Raw genomic sequence first — 22215 nt, 5'->3', positions numbered from 1 at the left:
AGACGGGTCGTGAATTGTAAGTTTTTGAATTCCCTCTTGTCTTCTTTGCTTCAGCATTCATCTGGCTTGCAAATTTTTAGAGGCCATGGAGGTGTTACGCAGGAAATGGACGAATAAATTTTCAATTTAAAAATCTTTTAGTAATATTTTAATATTTTTAAATATTATTAATATTGCTATTAGGATTGAAAACTACTTCATCTGAGAATATTCTAGTCTAGCCTCTTCATAATAAAATTTAGAGTTAAACTGATTTCTAAAATATAACTTTTAAATTTATACTTGACGTATAATTTTTGTATACTCTGTGTAAATGTATATTTTAATTCATAGTACCCAATACTTTTAGATATCAACCAAGGGAGATTAAATTTGCTGAAGCAGCCTTGAGTAACATGATTGGTGGAATCGGCTATTTTTATGGTTCCTCAAGGGTTCAAAGTGATTACATTAAAGAACCTGTTTATTATTGGAGAGCTCCACTGTACACAGCGGTTCCATCGAGGTATGTATTTAAAATGCAATATGCTTAGCAATGTATAGCACATATACAGGGTGTTTCAAAAAAGGTAACACCGTCTCTAGGATAGGTATAAAATGAAAAATAATTGTAGTAAAAAATTTTTGTATCGCCATTCGTTTTCAAGATAAAAGGCATAAATATTTTACACATTTTTTATGATTTTGCCGAAACTACTGGCAACATGGTAATGAAATTTGGTGGTTTTAAGAGGTAGTTATTGTGCATTTTTTGATATTGGGACCGTGCAAGTTCGGAAGAGCGACACCTGGTTTCATAGCTGTCGTTGCAACACGAAACTACAGCCGCATCATTATTCCAGTTCAATCAGAGAGTGCAGCAAGCACCTCTACCGGTTTCGAAACTTATTAGTCTCTCATCAGGAGGCACATATGCTGCTCTATCTGACCCAACTAGGACAAACCCCGGCGTGCAGTCACGGATCGCAACGAACGAAATGGCAGGGATGCCCTAGCGGCAACTGCTATCAAAAAACTAAGTTTTCAATCTAATAGCACATAAAACAACATCCAAAAATGCTATTCTACATCCTACCTTTTTTTTACTTTTAATTATATTGGCCAATCATATTGGTCCTGGTTGCTGGATAATTGTCAAGGCCATAGCCCAAAAAAATTATAAGAAGAAAAAGTAAGATTAAGGTTATGTTATTAAAAGGTAAACAATTGTATGCAGTAAATAAAATTAATTATTAAAATGCAGTACTGAAAGCAAAATAAAATTAATTAAATTTACTTTTATATAATAATTGCATATCATATCAATATTGTGGAGCAACATATAATTTTTCTTCTTCAATGGTAGGTATGAAATATACGTCAATTTGACAATTTCAACTGAAAATATGAATTATTTAAGAAAGTTGCAAGATTTCTCCGCTATTCGCGTACGATAGTTTCTCGTATCCCCCCAAGTACTTGCACACAACGAATACAGTTAAGATGTTTATATTCATCATTGGCGCGCATACGGGTAATGGTCTGAATTTTTAGAGAATAAAAATGATACGCTACTGATATTTCAAATTTAAACATCATTTTTGAATTCCTGGTTCAATTTGTGACAAAAAAATATATCTTCCTTTTTTTTTTCATACGACGAAATATTTTTATACAAAAAATAAAATATCTTAACCCTTACAAAGTATTCGAAATAAGTTTCTATCCATCAGATAGAAACTTAACTCGAATAAAAAAGGTGAAGAGTGACGCTAGTCACCTAATCCATTCAAGTCAGTTGCGGTGTGGGGGATAAACTGTCGTTGTTGGCACTTAAAGTATGGAGCAGCAGGCCTACGTCTCTCCGATGAGACTCCAATAAGAATCGAAAATCGTCGATTCAGAGTGCTGGACTGCGCTCCGTATTCTAAGGGAAAAATAAGATTGTTTTGTCTTCGCATTTCAGCTGAATAAAAATGGAATTTTTATTTTATTTTTATATTGGTCATTACTTCTTTGAGTAACTAGGTCCATTTTCTGTTGAAATTTACAAGCTGAGCAGACGGGGTCGTGAATTGTAAGTTTTTGAATTCCCTCTTGTCTTCTTCGCTTCAGCATCCATCTGGCTTGCAAATTTTAGAAGCCATGGAGGTATTACCAAGGAAATGGACCAATAAGTTTACAATTTAAAAATCTTTTAGTAATATTTTAATATTTTCAATATTATTAATGTTGCTATTAGGATTAAAAACTTCACCTTTCAATTGCCAGATGACGCTAGTCACCTAATCCATTCACGTCAGTTGCGAAACTCTCGTTGTTGGTCACTTAGCTTAGAGTATGGAGCAGCAGGCCTACGTCTCTCCGATGAGACTTCAATAAGAGTCGAAAATCGTCGATTCAGAGTGCTGGACTGCGCTCCGTGTTCTAAGTGAAAAATAAGATTGTTTTACCTTCGCATTGCAACTGAATAAAAATGGAATTTTTATTTTATTTTTAATTCGAATACTTTCGAAACGTAAGATATTTTATTTTTTGAATGAAAACGGCGCGCTGTATGAAAATAAGGGAAGATAAATTTTTGTCACAAACTAAATTAAAATTTCAAAAATTAATTTGATATATCTCAGTGGCGTACTTTTCTTTTTCTTTAAAAAATTCAGTTCATTACCTGTATGAGCGCCAACGAAAAATATAAAATTCTTAATTGTATGTCAAAAAATCATCAAATTTCATTACATGCTGCCAGTAGTTTTAGCAAAAACGGATGGCGTTACAAAATTTTTTTACAAAGCAACCCCCAATTATTTTTCAGTGTTTTACCTATAGTCCAGGAACCGAAGCTTTTCACCTCGCAATTTTTATAGAATGGATCGATTTGCTTGAAAGTATCCCGAACAAAGTACGTGCCTCCTAGTGGCGGGATACGGGCAACAATACATTGGCTTATAGGGCAGTCCTTACAGTAGGGATCCTAGCCTATACAGAAAAATGCAGGCGGGTGTGGGGTAATACTGCACTTTGGTTGCATTGGTGGTGTATTGGCTAAACGTGCAGGGCAGGGTATGGTGCTGATAGAAAAGGCATTCAGGCATCAAATATCCAAACAAAATCTTTTCAGGCCATAATAATGAAAAGACCTTCTCCAATGATATAAAAAACTTACACTGAAATGATGGCATCTCCTGAGGTAAAATGAGCCTCCGTTCGGATTTCCGGGTGAGGACTATCTCAGGGGGAACACCATTGCAGGTTAGAAAAATCAGGATAGGGTCGTGGAATCTTGGTAGTCTTACAGGTAAGAGTCTGGAGTTAGTGGATGCGCTCAAACGAAGAAGAGTTCAAATTGCTTGTATTCAAGAAACTAGGTGGAAAGGACAAAGAGCGAAAGAACTAGGTGAAGGATACAAATTGTGGTATGTAGGGAGTAGTAACACTAGAAATGGAGTTGGTATAATTGCTGATAGTGAAATGAAAGATAACGTAGTAGAAGTTGTAAGAACGAGTGATAGAATGATGTCAGTGAAATTTGTAATTGATAAAGAGGTATTGAATATTGTGTGTGTGTGTGTGTGTATGCTCCCCAAACAGGTCTGGGTGAGAATGAAAGAAGAGCTTTCTATGATCAATTAGGAGACGTACTGAGTGATATTCCAACAGAGGAGAAAGTTATAATAGGAGGTGATTTCAATGCACATGTGGGCCAAACCAAGACAGGATATGAAACAATACATGGGGGATTAGGCTTGGGAACTAGAAATGAAGCTGGAGATGACATGCTTGAATTGGCAACAGCATTGGATATGGCGATTGTTAACACATTCTTTAAAAAGAGCGAAACTCAACTTATTACCTACAAAAGTGGACAACATCAATCCCAAATAGACTACTTCATGATAAGGAAAGAAGACATACGTGAATGCAAGGACTGCAAGGTAATAGTTAGTGAGACAGTATGCCAACAACATAAGCTGCTTGTTCTGGACATCGAAGTAAAAAGCGAAACTAAACAAAAATATCGGAGAGGACCACAAAAAATCAAGTGGTGGCTGCTGAAAGATGAGAAAGAAGGTCTATTCAGGAGAAGAATAGTAGAAAAAATATGTTGGAACATAAAAGGAAGCCCTAATACAATTTGGAAAAAAATGGCCAGTAGTATTAGAGAGACTGCTATTGAAATGCTTGGGAAAACGTCAGGAAAAAAGTTTGAGGATAAAGAGACTTGGTGGTGGTCAAACGAAGTACAAGGAAAAATAAAAGAGAAGAGAAAATTATATAAAAAGTGGCAAGAAACCAGATCCGACACAGATCTTCAAAACTATATGGTGGCGAAAAAGGAAGCGAAAGTAGCAGTAGCAAAAGCCAAAGCAGAAGCGTATTCAAACCTATACGATCAACTTGATACCAGGGAAAGCGAAACGAAGATATATAAAATAGCCAAACAGAGAGCAAAGAAAGCAAAAGATTTTAATCAGATTAGATGTATCCGAGATGAAAATAATAAAATACTAGTTCACGAAAGGGATGTCAAAAAGAGATGGAGAAAGTACTTTGACAGCTTATTAAATGAAGAATTTGACAGACAGCCTGTAGAGTCAACGGAGACAGTAGCAGCAATGGTCACCAAAATAACCAACGAGGAAGTGGCTCAAGCGCTTCAAAAAATAAAGAAAGGAAAAGCGGTAGGACCAGATGATATTCCTGGGGAAGTATGGAGAGCATTGGGAGAGACAGGAACAAGGTGGCTAGCAGGTCTATTTAATAGAATTATGGAAGTTGGACAAATGCCAGACGAATGGAGAAGCAGTATACTGGTACCTGTTTACAAAAACAAGGGAGATATACAACAATGTACAAACTACAGGGCTATAAAACTGCTTAGCCACACCATGAAAATATGGGAAAGAGTAATTGATAGACGGATACGTGAAGAGACCGAAATATCCGAGAATCAATTTGGCTTTATGCAGGGTAGATCAACAACAGATGCAATTTTCATTATAAGGCAGTTGATGGAAAAATACAGGAGTAAAGAAACAAACGCTCATATGGTATTCATTGATCTTGAGAAAGCATATGATAGAGTTCCTCGAGAGATTCTGTGGTGGGCACTCAATAATAAAGGAGTCCCTGGTGAATATGTAAAGATTGTGAAGGATATGTATGAGGGAGTAACGACTAGTGTTAGGACAGGTGTGGGAGAGACTGATAAATTTCATGTGAAAGTAGGATTGCACCAAGGCTCTGTGCTTAGTCCGTATTTATTCTCATTAGTTTTGGACCAGATAACAGCGAAACTACAGGGTAACATTCCATGGTGCTTAATGTATGCTGATGATGTCGTGTTAGTAGGAAATAGTGAAAGAGACTTGGAACAAAAACTGGAACAGTGGAGACAAGCTCTGGAGGAAAAAGGTTTAAAACTTAGTAGGACAAAAACAGAGTATTTGGAATGTTCATTTAAAGATGGAGCTACTACAAATAAAATAGTATCTTTGGATGGTGAAATGATTCAATAGTTTTAAGTACCTAGGATCGGTATTACAGAGTGATGGAGAAATAGATGGAGATGCATGCAGTAGAATTAGGGCTGGATGGATGAAGTGGAAAGAAGCGAGTGGTGTGTTGTGTGACAGAAAAATTCCAATGAACCTGAAGGGAAAATTCTATAAAACAGCCATAAGACCGGCTATGATGTACGGAACTGAATGTTGGGCAGTGAAAAAGAAAGAGGAACAACGAATGCATGTGGCGGAAATGAGAATGCTTAGATGGATGAGTGGAGTGACAAAGAAGGATAAAATTAGAAATGAGTATATTAGGGGAAGTCTAGGTGTGGCACCAATTGATGCCAAAATGAGAGAGCATAGATTAAGATGGTTTGGTCATGTTCAACGTCGAGACGTTAATCATCCAATACGAAGAGTAGCTGAAGTGCAGATTCCTGGAAGGAGTAGGAGAGGAAGACCAAAGAAGACCTGGGGGGGAGACGATAAGGCAGGACATGTTGGTAAAGGGAATTAACATTGATATGACCCAAATTAGAATTGTGTGGAGAAAGGCAATTAGGGAAGCCGACCCCGCATAGGGATAAGGCAAAGAGAATGATGAATGATGGATCGATTTGCTTGAAAATTTGAGAGAAAGTAGTGGATAGTCCAAGGATCAAAATCTATGTGATACTGAAAGGCGCTTTTATCATGGGGATGGTTGCCACCCCTTCTTGGGGGTGGAAATTTTTTATTATATTTTGACCGCAAAAGTTGACAAAAACATTAATTCTAAGCAAAAAGTGTTAAAGTTTAGGAAAAGACTCGTCCATCCATATGTTACTTCTCCATTTTGGTCGAAGGGTGTGGATTTTACGGCCCTTCCCATTTAAAGCCTGTTTTTCGTTCTCGTCCCCAAAACTCCCAAAAATTTCAAAAATTTAAGCCCGACCTTTGCGGCTTCTGATAGCACATATCATTATCTTTCCAACGCATGTTTAATTTTGAAAATCGGTTATACCATTCAAAAGTTATCGAGCTCAGAAATATGACTCAATTTTTATTTAAAAAATGGAAAATGTTTGTGGATATGTATGTATGTATGTATGTATGTATGTATGTATGTATGTATGTATGTGTGTGGAAAAGTTAAACCGATCTGAATTTTTTTTTCTGTGTTTCAAGAGGGTGTGAGGGCCGATCCATAACCGGTCTAATTTTTGACTTCTGACTACCCGTAAGTCAGCTAGAGGGCTAGTTAGATACAAAATAGCATATTTTTTGGGCGTATATATCTTAGGTTCAAGGAAAGACAGGAAAACCGTAAATACACCAAATCAATAGGATTGAGTTAAGCTTTCAAATGGCGCCTAAGCGATCAAGCTGAGACATACACACTGCTCACCATAGCTAAAAACGGAAAAATGAAACTTTGAAAATTTTGGTTTTTCGACAATTACTCAAAATTTCAACCTACGAATTGCGCCAATAACTGAGCGTTTGTAGAAGGACTCAGGACGCTTCTAACGGTATATACCTTATATCTGGGAAAATTCGAATTTTTAAGTTATAGGCTTCATAAGTATGATCAAATCTATTTCTTATGGGAAAAACGGTTTTTCAAGCTCAATAATTCCTGTAATACGTTCAGTTATCATACTCGATCTTGGATGCATCAGATACTACTTGTCAATACGTTTCAAATTCATGTTTAGTGATCAATATCAGGTAAGCCGTTCAGAAGTTATAGAGCTCCAAAAGTATAATTAGTCCAGGAACTGAAATTTTTCACTTCGCAATTTTTACAGAATGGATAGATTTGCTTGAAAATTTGACAATAAGTAGCGGATAGTCCAAGGATCAAAATCTATATGATGCCGAAAGACGATTTTACCATGAGGTGGTTGCCACCTCATCTCGAAGGTGGAAATTTTTTTATATTTTGACCGCAAATGCTGGTAAAAATATTAATTACTAGCAAAAAATGTTCATTATAGATTTTTTTGATAAAATTAATAGTTTTCGATTTATTAGTTATCGAAGCTGTTAGTTTTATATCGAAAAGATTACCAGATAACGGCAGTTCTCGCCAGTGGCGTAGAAATACACCCCCCTACACGCGACACTATTATATACATGAAATTTTCAATTTTCTAAATCTGACTGAATTGAAAATTGTGCCAGCTCCCATCTTCAAGTTCAGAAAAATACTCACCCATTCATATGTCAACCATCCATTTTGGTCCAAGGGTGTCGATTTTACGGCCCTTCCTATTTAGGGTATGTTTTTCGTTCTGATCCCCAAAACTCCCAAAAACTTCGAAAATTTAAGTCCGACCTTTGCGGCTTCTAACAGTACTGATCCTTACCTTTCCAACGAATGTCTAATTTTGAACATTACCAGAGAACGGCAGTTCTCGCCAGTGGCGCACACCCACACCCCCCTACACGCGACACTATATATACACAAAAATTTCGATTTTCTAAATCTGACTGAATTGAAAATTGGGCCAACTTCCATCTTAAAGTTCAGAAAAAGACTCACCCATTTATATGTCAACCATCGATTTTGGTCCAAGGGTGTAGATTTTACGGCCCTTCCTATTTAGGGTCTGTTTTTCGTTCTCGTCCCCAAAACTCCCAAAAAGTTTAAAAATTTAAGTCCAACCTTTGCAGCTTCTAATAGAACTGATCATTACATTTCCAACGCATGTCTAATTTTGAAAATCGGTTATACCATTCAAAAGTTATAGAGCTTAGAAATGTGACTCAATTTTTATTTAAAAAAGGGAAAATGTTTGTGGATATGTATGTAGGTGTGTTTGAAAGTTAAACTGATTTGATATTTTTTCTCTGTGTTTAAAGAGGGGGTCAAGGCCGATTTAGAACCGGTATAGTTTGTGACTTTTGACCACCCATAAGCCAGCTATAGGACGGTAGGTTCAAAACGGCATATTTTTTGGGGGTATATATATTCGGATCAAGAAGAGGCAGGAGAACCGCAAATGCATCAAATCAATAATGTTGACTTAAGCTTTCAAATAGTGTTTAAGCCGTCAGGATCAGACATACACACGGCTCAGTATAGCCGAAAAACTGAAAAACTAAACTTTGAAAATTTTGGTTTTTCGACAATTACTCAACATTTCAACCTACGAATAGGCATGTTCACTAATTTTTAAATATAGTTAAATTCAATAGATTACAAGGTATATAAAAACGTAACAATTATAAAACTGTTTAAAAATGTATATTTTTTAAGATAAATGAGTTCATAATGTTGATTTTCTTGGAGGCTAGAAAAACGGTACCCTGCAGCGAGGCTACGGTCTGTGACGTCAGCAGTCGTAACGTCTTTGATCGACGACTAGTTTTGTATACTTATTTACGAAGTGTATTTGAATGTGCGCAGTTTTTTACGTACTTGATTATTAAAAATGAAGCCAAATAAGTGGTGTTTTGTTCCTGGGTGTGTAAATACATCAAAAAAACAGTTCTGACAAGATTTTTAAGACTGTTCCAGCCAATTTAAAACAGAAAAAGAAATGGTTTGTTGCAGCTATAACTTAAAATAACTAACTTATAGAACTAACTTAATAAAATAAACACTATACAAGTTTTCCAGAGACTTTCGGCCCTTGGTAATAATGTAATTGTTCTTTCTGCATTTACATTTTTCAAAAATACTTATTAGTTTTCTCAGAATTCGAAAAAAATTAATGAATTTAAATAGCATTAGACCAAGATTTTGCACCTACCCCCTTAAGGAGTAAATGAAAAAGTTTCGGGACCTCAAATTTGTATTCCTTAAACTGGGATATTCCTAAAAACGAGACTCTAATAATACAGACAGTAAAAGTAAACCTTGAAATAACTACATGTGGATGTAGGTATGACTTTATATTATATTAAAATCATTAATAATTTAGTGAAAAGATTGGTTGAAATGAAAATGTATAATACCCAAGTTCAAAAATATTTTTTACCTTGGAACAGTTGTCAACTCTAAATACGAAACAACCGAAATAAGATCTAGAGTTGAAAAGGACAGAGTAACATTTAACAACATGCATGAGAAATATTTTCACCCATTGCGACATATAATATCTCTTTCACTAAAAATGCGGCTGCTAAAATGTTATTATTTCCGGTCTTGCTATATGGCGCAGAGGCCTGGACAATAATGGAAACGTTAATGAAAAAGCTAGAGGCATTCGAGATGTGTGTGTACCCACGTATCCTCAAAATATCCTGGCGACCCACACCAACGTACAGGTATTGCATCGAATGGGAAAACAAAAAGAAATTTCTTTTACAATTAAGAAACGAAATCTTAAATATTTCGGTCATCTCATGAGGCATGATAAATATCGTATACTCCAACTGATAACGCAAGGTAAAATAGAGAGCAAACGCGGACCCGGAAGACAAGACACTCATGACTTAAAAACTTACTCCAATGATTTGGACAAAAGTCGATCGAGTTATTCAGAAACGCCGCATTTGAAATTAAAATTGCCATGATGATAGCCAACGTCCACAACGGACAATGCACATGAAGAAGAATAAAAATAGTTTTAATACACCTAACCAAGGTAAGGTAATAACCAGCCAATGTATGTATACAATATGCATGCGTACAATGCATGCATACAACTTTCTCTATTTTTTTGTGGAGTATTAAGCATTTATTTTTTTAGCTTAAAGAAGACATGGAAAATTATATGGAATATATACTCAGTAAAGCTGTGGTAGATTTATTTTTTTACAAGATGCCAATAAATCATACACCATTGTTACATCTACACTACAGTCAGTAGTTTATACGAATCGGCTTTCTGAAAACCTTCTTCCATTTTATTTGTTTATTTTTGTACCACCCAAAATATGTTCTTACAAACAGTCTATCCACTTTAAAATAAAAAAATTCACTATAAAACTCCACTTTAACCCTGATAAAACAAGAAGAGAACAAAATAAAATGACCTGAAATGTCAAACAGGTAAACAATAACACTATGAGAATGGCGCGCGCTTGGGGTATGCAACTAGTGACGTCAGGCCAATAGAGAAGCGTTCTTGAAATTTAAAATAATGTTAGATTTCTAGTAAAGATTTTTTATAGAAAGACTTTTTCAATTTTGGACAATTATTCCTAGGGTGTTTCTTAATCGTTTTACATGTTTGAAATGACTTTTTAATTTTTTGTGAACATCCCTATTGCGCCAATAACTTAGCGTTTGTAGAAGGACTCAAGACTAATCTAACGGTGTATACCTCATATCCGGGAAAATTCGAATTTTTAGGTTATAGGCTTCATAAATATGATAAAATCTATTTCCTGTGGGAAAAACGGTTTCTCAAGCTCAATAATTGCTGTAATAGCTTCAGTTATCATACTTGACCTTAGATCCATCAGTTACTACTGGCCAATACATTTCAAACTCATGTTTACTGATTAAAATCGGTTAAGCCGTTTAGAAGTTATTAAGATACAAAAGTATAATCCAATTAACGATTATTCCCCAAATGGTTTATGTAGGCTAAATGGGTTTATGTGGTTACGACGCTAAATTTGATCTGGCAACGGGCAATCCGACTTCATTTACCTGCCATCTCAATATATTTTTTTTCAATCTATTTCGAATAGAAAAAAATCTAGTGTACATTCGATGGACACTAGATCATTTGGGAGATAATGCAACAAAGGTGACCATTTATAAAGCTTGACGTGTAATAAAGGAACATTGCATTCAACTTCATACATTTAATTTATAACTAACTTTGAAAAACTCCTGATACAAGAATAAAAAACCGCTAAACGCCGTAAAAATGAGTGGCGCATAAAATATTCCAGCTACAAAAGATCTGATATGAATGTTACGTGGCGCGAAAATGGATTTTCATTTGATGCAAAACAAAATTCCAGTTTTATTTTAAAATATTTTTCCATAATATTTGCTAAATTTGAAGTAAACGCGCCACAAAAGAGTTTCAAAATTCAAACTGTATCAAAGTTACTCTTTTGTGGCGCGTTTACTTCAAATTTAGCAAATATTATGGAAAAATCTTTTAAAATAAAACTAGAATTTTGTTTTGCATCAAATGAAAATCCATTTTCGCGCCACGTAACATTCATATCAGATCTTTTGTAGCTGGAATATTTTATGCGCCACTCATTTTTACGGCGTTTAGCGGTTTTTTATTCTTGTCTTTCTATTCCAAAGGAAATGGCATTTTTTACAAAACTACAAAAATTTTTTATTCGCTTTTAACTCGTTTTTAAAAAATAATCATTCTAAGCCAGTAAAACTTTTAGAATCTATTAATAATACATAAATAAAGAAGAATGAATAAAGCCAATGAATAAAAACACCGCTAAACTACATTATTATGCTTCCAATTGGATTTCTCCTTTTTTTTTCAAAAAAAAATATTGATTTTTTAACCGTAACTTCTTTATTTTTTATCTTAGAAAGTTTGGTAAAAAAATTGTAGGTTTTTACAAGATCTATAAGCCTATTAATATTAAATCTTTTTAAAATCTTCAGTTGAAAAAAGAGGTTACTTGGAAAGGGTTGGTAAAGGTGGTTTTTGCATGATATTACAAGTTTTAATTGTTAATAGCTCACTGAATTTTTACCGAAGGAAAAATTTTTGCAAACCAGGTTCTTGGGAATTAAATAAGCTACAATTTCATATTTAAACATATTTTCGTTGCTCTGATGCTAAACTTCCTATTCTGAAGAAAAGGCCATTTTTTCCAAATTACAAAAATTCGTTATTCGCTTTTAACTCCATTTTTTTTAAAACTAATCATTCTAAGCCGGTGAAACTTCTAGAACCTATTAATAATACATAAATAAAGAAGACCAAATAAGGCCAATGAGTAATTTTAATTAGGGTGGTGATTAGGGGGTTGCTTCCGATAACTTTTTCCCTGAAAAATATAGCGACTGACATTCTTTTCATTATAAGTCAATTAATTTTTGAGCTTAAGACTTTTTCTTTATTTCTGGAGATATATTTTTTTAAATACTTTAAATTAGTTTAAACAAGTTATCCTCTAAAAATGCATAGTTTTCCCGTCTTTTGACTTTGAAACGACAATATTTAGCATTTGACGAAGAAGAGCTAACATATAATAAAGTTTAGCTCGATTACTATTGGTCTTAAATTAAATTAAAAAACACGGTTTTGTTTATTCTTTCAAAAAGTTAATTTTTGTTAAGTAAAGTTGTTTTGATAAAACGAAAATTTTGGAGTTATTAGCAGAAAACTTATTAAAAACATTGATTTTTTCGAGAAAAAACTAACACTTTCGATAGCGAATAAATCGAAAACTTTTAATTTTATCAAAAAAATGTATAGAACGTTTTTTGCTTAGAATTGATGTTTTTACCCACTTTTGTGGTCAAAATATAATAAATTTCCACCCCCGAAATGGGGTGGCAACCACCCCCATGGTAAAAGCGACCTTCGGCATCATATAGATTTTGATCCTTGGACTATCCACTACTTATTCTCAAATTTTCAAGCAAATCGATCCATTCTGTAAAAATTGCGAGGTTTTGTCCTATTTTAAGCTTCATTACTTGGACTACTATTCTAGAGACGGTGGTACCTTTTGTTTTGAAATACCCTGTACTTTATAGTAGTGGAAGATCATCACTTAAGTGGAAGTAGCGGAAATCAATTTAAGTTTTGTTTTGATTGTTGTCATAAAATATTTCCCGTTTTGTCGTATTTTTTTTTAATTATTGTAAAAATTATATTTATTTGTAATTATAATTACAAATATAATTATAATGTATTATAATTTTGTTCAATTGTATTGCCATAAGCCTAAGGCCAGACAAGCGATAATTTACGGCGTCGTAAGAGCAGTAAGCGCTGTAAAAAGCGTGCCCAGATGGGGATGTAAATTACGGCGCGTGTCGCGAGGTGTAAATACAACGTTTTGGTCGTTGTTGTGGCGAGATGAGCTACAAATTTGGACCAGGTCCATTCGTTTTTAACACGACGCCAAAGATGGGACCGTTCGATATTGCTGCGCGATATTTAACAGCTCAGTCTGGCCATCCACTACTCTCTCCGTGAGACCCATTTTCGCGTTTTATTTTACTGCTCTTACGTAAATTATCGCGTGTCTGGCCTTAGGCTTAATGTATTTATTTAAAAAAATAGTAGTACAGTGGAACCTCGATAAGTCGGGACCGCGGCCGATCCTGGTTATCGAAAATCCGGGTAATCCGGAGAATAATGTAAAAATTGATAAAATACGGTATACTTACAGATAAACTCCATTATAATTGCAAAAACATGAAATACATATGCACAATACATCTAAATTACGTACAGTTTTATAGAGTATTGTTTATTTCTTGGTAAAAAACTCAGTCAAAGTGAAAAAATGTTTGTTTTGTCTGATGAAAATCGGTCCGGGTTAGCCGGACTTCAGGGTTACACTGTACTTCAACATAAATTTTCAAAATAAACATTCAGACTTGCAAGATTACAAAAGGTATAGCCCAGTAAATGAACGGGAAATACGGCGATACCGTGTAATTTTCAGGGGCAACTCCGAATTGCATGAAAATTTGGATTTAGGTTCTACTTACCCTCCACTTCAAAGTTGAAATTGTGCCGTTGGTTGCTTTTACTTGGGGGGTGACAGTCACCCCCAACTGACAAAAACTCTTCTCGTGGGTGACAAAACATATATTCAAGATAAGACCGGAAATGGATAAATTGACTGATTTTAAGCAACTTTTGTTCTATAGAGTTTTTTATGTAAGTCAATACTTTTCGACTTTTTTTCGATTGAAAATGTTTATTTTTCGACAAAAAAACTACGTTTTTGGACGGTTTTTCGCAAATAACTCAAAAAGTAAATACTTGATAAAAAAAATGTCCTTAGCAAAAGTGTAGCTTATAAAAAACTGAAAAAAATGTGTATCAGTAAAGTCTATCAATCGAGTAAAAACAAAGTTGTAGCTCATGAAAAATACGTTCTTGTGCGTCTAATTCCAAATCGAATATTTCAAGGTGAAATCACCGAAAAATACCGAAAAAACACCGGAAAAACCTGTTTAAACTTTTTTAAAGTGTTTATAAAAAGCTTTATTAGAATTGTTCATAAAAGTTTCTAGCATTAAAAATAAGCGAGTTACGCTCAAAATAAAGTTGGCCCTCTTTTTTTTGTAAAAAAATCATGCAAATCTCCCTGTGTTTAGCTCCTCAAATGAAATTAATCGCTACCGCTTTACAAACAATGTACTTACTTATCTATTTTTTATATGATCTGTCAGTCTCACCGGTTTAAGTGCTTATTTTTGAGAGGGTTATAGTTAAAAAAGCTTGAACGGGTCACTAATCACGAGTGTATGCAAATTTTGAACAGCCATATCTTAACCAATTTTTGTCTTGCGGAAAAACAAAATGAAACTAGCATATTTATAATAACAGAACCTATATTTTTTTACTCTTTAAGATTTTTCTTATCACTAATACTTTTTAAGTTATGTTGAAAAAAGCAAATTTTTCGAATATTTTTAGATAATTTTGTCTTACTATAAAACCAATTTTTTTCAAAAATAAGCACTTCAAGCCAATCAAACTTACAGATCATATAAACAATATACATACAGTTAAAATAAATGGTAAAGCGGTAACGATTAATTTTATTTAGGGTGCTAAATAGAGGAAGGTTTTCACAATTTTTTTTACCAAAAAAAGGGGCCAACTTTTTTTTCAGTGTAACTCGTTTATTTTTGGTGCTAGAAACTTTGTAATAAACAAATATAAATCTTTTTTTAGGTACTTTAAAAATGTTAATAAGCTTTTCCCGAAAAGTGTTTAATTTTTCGGTGATTTCGCGTTGACTTATTCGATTTGGAATTAGACGAATAAGAACGTATTTTTCATGAGCTACAACTTTGCTTTTTCTCAATTTATATACTTTACTGATACACCATTTTTTTTGTTTTTTATAAGCTACACTTTTGCTTAGAAAATTTTTTTCGATAAAATATTTACTTTTTGAGTTATTTGCGAAAAACGGTCTGAAAACGTAGTTTTTTTGTCGACAAATCAACACTTTCAATTGCGAATAACGCGAAAAATATTGACTTACGTAAAAAACTTGATAGAACTGAGGTTGCTTATAATCGGTCAATTTATCCATTTCCGGGCTTGTTTTAAACACGCGTTTTCCACCCCCTGGGAAGGGGTGACTGTCACCCCCAAGTAAAAGCAACCAATGGGACAAATTCAACTTTCAATGGAGGGTAAGTAGAACCTAAATCCAAATTTTCGTGAAATTCGGAGTTGCCCCTGAAAATTACACTCCAAAACGGTCATTTATTGGGCTAGTAATGCAAAATTAATAAAAAGAAATAACTTAATATTCTAGGAGCTTCTTCCCACGTGGTTTCCTTTGGGACGAAGGATTCCACGGTTTTCTTATTTCCAAATGGAGTCTGGACATGGAATTGGACATTATGAGTCACTGGTTCGATCTCATGAACGTGGAAGGTTGGATACCCAGAGAGCAAATTCTTGGAATTGAAGCTTTGGCTAAGGTACCCAGTGAATTTGTAGTTCAAAAGAATACGAACGCGAATCCACCCACCTTCTTCTTGACGCTGGAAAGTATTTTGGATAGATATGATAATGAATTGAATGGGGAGAGATTTAAGATGTTGGAAAGGCTTTATCCCAGATTACAGGTAAGTTTAGTGAATCTCTTTAGAGTAAAAATGAAACTTTTTAATAATAAAGGTTTACGTGAAATTCTTATAGTACTTCACTACAACAATCGCCATATTTCATCAAAATCTGGCTTATACAGATGATATTGTCAGAGTATCTAGAATGGACCGTGATAGTCGTGACGTCAAATCAATGTTGGCTACTCTGAAATTTATTCCAAACAAAACAAAACTCTGTCAACAATTCACACGTGGTGTTTATTTTCGTTTTTATAATTGGAATATATTCCCAAGTAGCACAATAAAAACATTTTAGTTTTATTTAAGGTCTATAAAGGTTTTATTGTGGTAAATATGAAGATAATGGTTTTAAAGTTACCTTGTAGATATACTGCCAGAACTTTAAAACTCTTAAGCATTTGTCACTAGTTTTAAAGTATCTATTAAGAGTATTAAATAAGACTAATTAATCCTAATAGATAATTTTTTGTCTTATTGTAGTTTTAAAATAGTTTATTCTCAGTTCACTTTAAAACTAATCAGTTTTATGAAGAACTTTCGGACTGTTTGGTTTGATTAGATTCTAGTTTGTTACCTTTTAGTTTTATTGCAGTTTTAAAGATTCTCCTAATATGACTAATAAAACCTATTATTAATACTACTTGATCTCAAGACTATTATGTCAGTAAAACATATGCCTTAAAACTATTTTGTTAGTTTTCTTTAAAATTGCTTTGTTAATAGCAATTAGTAAGCTATAATAAAACCAAACGCTCTTAACTGAATCAATTTGGTTATCGTAAAGACTAAACCATAGATAAATAATATAGTGGACTAAACTATGCTTCTTGTTAGAAACAAAAATAAACTCATCCCCTCTTCCTTCATGTCCAAAATGGTCGGCCATTTGTTTCAGAGGGAATCAGTGGTGTAGTGTGTTGTAAAACGTGGAAGTACAATTAGTATGGAAGAAGTAAGTCGCAAGTACTTAAAATATAAACGAACTGGTTATTTTAAAAGAAAAATACAACACACACAGCACTCAGCTGTACGACGCCTCGATTTTAGGTTAGATTCACATTAAAACGAGTGGCATTATTGACAGCAGCATTAAAACTAAACCGTTTAATTCCAAGGCAACCTTGCTTTTATGTAGGATATATGCTCTTGGAAAGGTATAAAATAAAACCATTTGATCTTAACAATTCTCTGTCGATAGACCAAATAGTTTTATTTGGATTTCGGCCATATGGCTTTCTGGAGATGCTGAAAGCCATTATAGATTACAATATAACGCTTACATAAAAATTATAAATAAGCATCTTAAAGACATAAATTCGATTTATTTTAACATTAAAACATTAAAATTGTAGATAAAAATTATTTTTCTTTCAAATTAATATTTTTCGGATTTAAATTTTTTTATTATTTTTATTTTTTAATCGCCAAAAGTCAGAAATTTTAGGGCCCGTGAGTTATTCAGACCTATTTTTGTTAACATTATCAATAAAGTTAAGTGCGCAAGTGTTTTTCTACCTTGACAGTCCGAAATATCAAAGTACTTTTTATTATTTTATGGTTATAAATAGGTACGTATCCACCTATCATAACACATGTAAAAATTTGTTTTCCTATATGGAGTATATGGGTTTAAAGAATCATTTAATATGGTAAATTGTCTTTAAAAGTCACCATTCAAGAAACCTTTTTAAGTTTGCTAAAAAACTACCTGCATTTAAGGTGTCTTTTAACATGGTTTTAAAACCACCTTCACAGCAGCTTTAAAACCAGTTGCTTAAGAAAACAAAGTTTTAAGAAGGTTTTTATTTTTGGTTTTATGGACCTCTTTTAGAGTTGGCCCTTTTATGCTGAAAGCGGTTTTATTGCAACCTTAAGGTTTACTTAAAAACCAAATGGTTTTAATTTTAGTTTTATTCTACAGTTTTAAAGCATCCTTAAAAGACTTAATAAACCTGTTCGGTGCTACTTTGGTTGCTTGTAAGATGTTTAATTTTTACAAAATGGTGATGTGTTGTGTACCCGCGATTGTAATCAATGCTCATAGTATATTTCCCACCATATTTCTAAATAGGACAAGTTAAGAACCTAAAGAAACGCAGTAAGCACCATGTAGTGTGTAAATCCGTGATTTTGTGTAGGGACATTTATAAAATTAAAAGCAATATGATTGATATGACTAACAAAGATTGTGTCTTTAGAAAAAATGAGCAGATAATTGTTAAAACAAAATAAAATTAAAAATGATTACACAATTCACGTGTATAATCAATTGACAGACGTCAAATGTTTGCTTTATTTGGAATATTTTTGACGTTTTGACGTCACACTATCACGGTCCATTAAGAAGAAACTTGGCGAAGTGATCAGAAAATTACCCAAAGCTACACAAAAATATAGACTTGAAATAAAGGTCTTCCATATCAGCCTTATCCGACGTTGGCGATCACCATTGCGAAGGCTTCTTGATTATGCAATGTTGAATAATTGTCCTGCATTTGATATCTGTGTAAATTCGCAAATGTTTTTTAACCAAGAAACTTGTTTTCTTCGTACATTTCTTCGGTCCTCTATTTTGTCTTTAAGGGTCAGTAGTAGTATTCTATATCGATTTTCCCTCACTATATGTCCCAGGTAAGACATGTTCCGGTGTTTTTTCTAGTTTTTAGCATTTTTATATCTTTGTTGACCTCAGTAATTCCTCATTAGGTTTTCTTGCTGTCCAAGATATCTTCAGCATCCGTCTATAAGTCAACAGTTCCAATGCTTCAATTCTGTTCATTTATTTATTTATTTATTTATAAAAATTCAAACAGGTCCTAAAACCTTTTTACATGGACAGTTATAATCATAAACTTTATATAACAAATATAACTAATATATACAGTCATTAGCACAACTATTGATAGGCAGATATAGAAGACTTTAACACAAAAACAGCTAGACTAATGATATCTATTATCCATCTACTAGTTTAAAGTGCTCTTGCACTATATGTCTATAGCAACCAACTGACATTGTAAAATCAATGTTTTTTACTAAATTTATATTGTTCGCTAGTTTCAACATGACCTCTAGAGGAGAGCAAACAGATGTTCTTATTTTTCCAAACAACAACTGATATCTTGTTGCTTTTCGAGGAACATTAAATGGTATCCGCATTCGTAAATCAATTGTACCTGAAATATTATTAATTATTTTATATAAAATCATTGCCATTACAAATTTGCGCCTACTAGTCAAAGACAAAACTTAAAATTCTTCCCTTAGCATGGTTGATCTTATGGTTCCATAATCAGGCCATCGATGATGTTTTTTGAAATACAAATAACGAAGAAACTTATTCTGAACTTTTTCTAGTGCCTCTAAATGTACTTGAGGTTGTTGTCCCCAAATAATGGAACCAAATTCTAATATTGGTCTAACTAAAGTATTATATAATATTTTTATACCCTTAATACTAGTAAAATCGCAAGTTTGTCGACATATAAAACCCAGCATACGGTTCGCTCGTTTTGCAGCTTTACCAATATGTGTAGCAAATGACAGTTGATTATTATAAATCAAACCCAAATCCTTGACCTCACTGGTCCTTTTTAAAACATTCAGTCCTATTAAATAATCAAATACTATTGGTTCTCTTTTACGGGTAATAGACATAACGTAGCACTTATTTATATTGAATTTGATCTTATTATTGTCACCCCATAATAAAATGTTCTCAATATCCCTTTGAATCATTACGCAATCCCTAACAGTTTGAATTATTTTGAATAACTTAAAATCATCTGCAAATAATCAGTAATCTGAATACTGGATGACTTTTGCTAAATCATTTATAAACATTAAGAACAAAAGTGGTCCAAGATTAGACCCTTGTGGTACTCCCGAGTTAGCCTTAAATTTACCAGAAGTATTTCCATTGTGTTTTACAACAAAACTTCTATTCTGCAAATAACTTTTAAATAACTTTATTAGATTATCAGATAAGCCAAAATTACATAACTTTCTTAAAAGAACATCGTGTTTTACTTTATCAAAGGCTTTTTCGAAATCCGTATACACTACATCCAATTGCAATTGTTTTTCTAACGCATTGTTTGCAGACTCGGTGAATGAAATAAAACTTGTGTTTATCGAGCGACCCGACATAAAACCATGTTGATGATCATTAATACTATTTTTGACGTGATTATATACATGAGCATGCAATATTTGTTCGAAAATTTTTGATGGAGCACACATAATAGCGACTCCTCTATAATTTTCATTATCTCTTTTGTTACCCGCCTTAAATATTGGAGTAATTGAAGATAGTTTCCATTTTTCTGGAAATTTTGAATAAGTTATTATTAGATTAAAAATATGTAATAATGGTAACTTTAACCACTCTTGGCATGCCTTTAAAATATACGGGGGGATGCCATCTATACCGGCAGCTTTCTTTGGTTTCAGCTTTTTGACTGCATTATCATAATCTACGCTTGTTATTGATGGTAAATTCAAAACATTGTTATTACTAATAATATTTGTAAAATTAGTGTTATAGCTAGAAATGTCGGTAGAATAAACAGATTCAAAATATTTCGCAAACTCATTAGCAGTATCACTCTGATTTATTTCTTTACCCCCAAAATAAAATATTTCTGTTTGATAAGACTTAGATTTCTTATTATTAATGAAACTCCAGAAATTGTTAAACTCATTTTCTATATTTTCCTCAATTTGCCGTATATATTTCCTGTGCTCTATGTTAATTAATGATTTCAGTTTTTTTCTGGTCTCTATAAATTGATTGTTAAAATAAATTGAAACATGTCTTAACTTTCTAAAATTATTTTTTTGTTTGAGCAACTTTTTGATATCAGGCGTAAACCATTTCGGAAAATTAGAATAATTCTTGTAAATATTATATTGTGGTACAGATCCTTCAAATATATTAAGTACTTTTGAGTAAAAGATATCTAGAGCTTTATCTACCTCTATTTCCTCTGTTACAGCTTCCCACGTCATATTTCTCATCAAATCACACATCAAATCAAAATTTGCTTTTTTAAAATTAAATCTATTACCAACTAACTTATCTGTTTGTCTAAAACTTGATACTGTAAATGAAAGTTGAATTTCCAGAGATGGATGTAATCTATCTTCCTTTACTAACGGTAACTGCTCTTGACATACCTTACAACTATTTATATTATCTGCAGATGCTACTACTTGATCTAAAGTTTTGCCCTGCCAGTTTTTTACATTGTTATAAAGCAAAAATGAATTAAAATTTAAAAACTCAATCATACTTTTAAGCTTAGCACTTCCATTAGTAAAATCTAGATTTTCGGTTCCTTTAATTTCTGCAATATTGAAGTCGCCAAAAATGAACGTGTTATTAATATCAGTAATATGTGTTTGTAACAATTCGAAGCAATTCGCATAGTCATGTAATTTACAATCTGGTGGAATATACACTCCAATTAATTTTATACTTAATTTGTTATTAATTTTTAAATCCGCAACCAAAATTTCAAAAGATGAACAATGTTGTGTTACTTTTAAAATCTTATGCTCCTTTTTTATTACCATTAATACTCCTCCTCCCTTAGTTTTGCCAGAAATCTCCTGGTTTCTGTCAGATCTCAATAAGTTAAATACATTTATATCAATTAGTTCTCCATCAACCATATCCTCCCGAAGCCATGTTTCTACAGCTACTACTACATCATAATTACCTTCCAAGCAATTTTTATAGAATTCCGCAGTTTTCGTGTTCAGTCCCCTACAATTCTGAAAGTTTATGTGAATCCCTGCCATGAATTGAGTTGTCCCCTGATATCAAATCCTAATCATATTATATTTATTATTTAATATATATATTTTTTACACCTATTTTATTTCTACTATACCGTAGTAAATTCTTTTCAAAAATTTTTGACAAACCAAATAACTTAAAACAATAATTGAAATAATTTAAAACATCCAGTTTTTCTATAAGTAACTCATTAACAACATCAATATTTTTAT

The 22215-nt window shown here is 33.1% G+C and overlaps 1 protein-coding gene across 1 annotated transcript in view; it reads left to right on the top strand.

The window, feature by feature from the left end:
* Nucleotides 1–22215, top strand: part of LOC126885221 (uncharacterized) — a 105029-nt gene that overhangs the window by 66961 nt on the left and 15853 nt on the right. The window contains exons 7-8 of the mRNA XM_050651674.1: nt 350–505; nt 15882–16197. Of these exons, the coding sequence (XP_050507631.1) occupies nt 350–505; nt 15882–16197 (472 nt within the window). The remainder of the gene's footprint in view (nt 1–349; nt 506–15881; nt 16198–22215) is intronic.

This window comes from Diabrotica virgifera, chromosome 5 (genome assembly GCF_917563875.1).
Source record: "Diabrotica virgifera virgifera chromosome 5, PGI_DIABVI_V3a".
Classification (NCBI taxonomy): Eukaryota; Metazoa; Arthropoda; class Insecta; order Coleoptera; family Chrysomelidae; genus Diabrotica; species Diabrotica virgifera.
The sequence above is the reverse complement of the archived record's forward strand: the minus strand, read 5'-3'. Positions and strand labels throughout refer to the sequence as shown.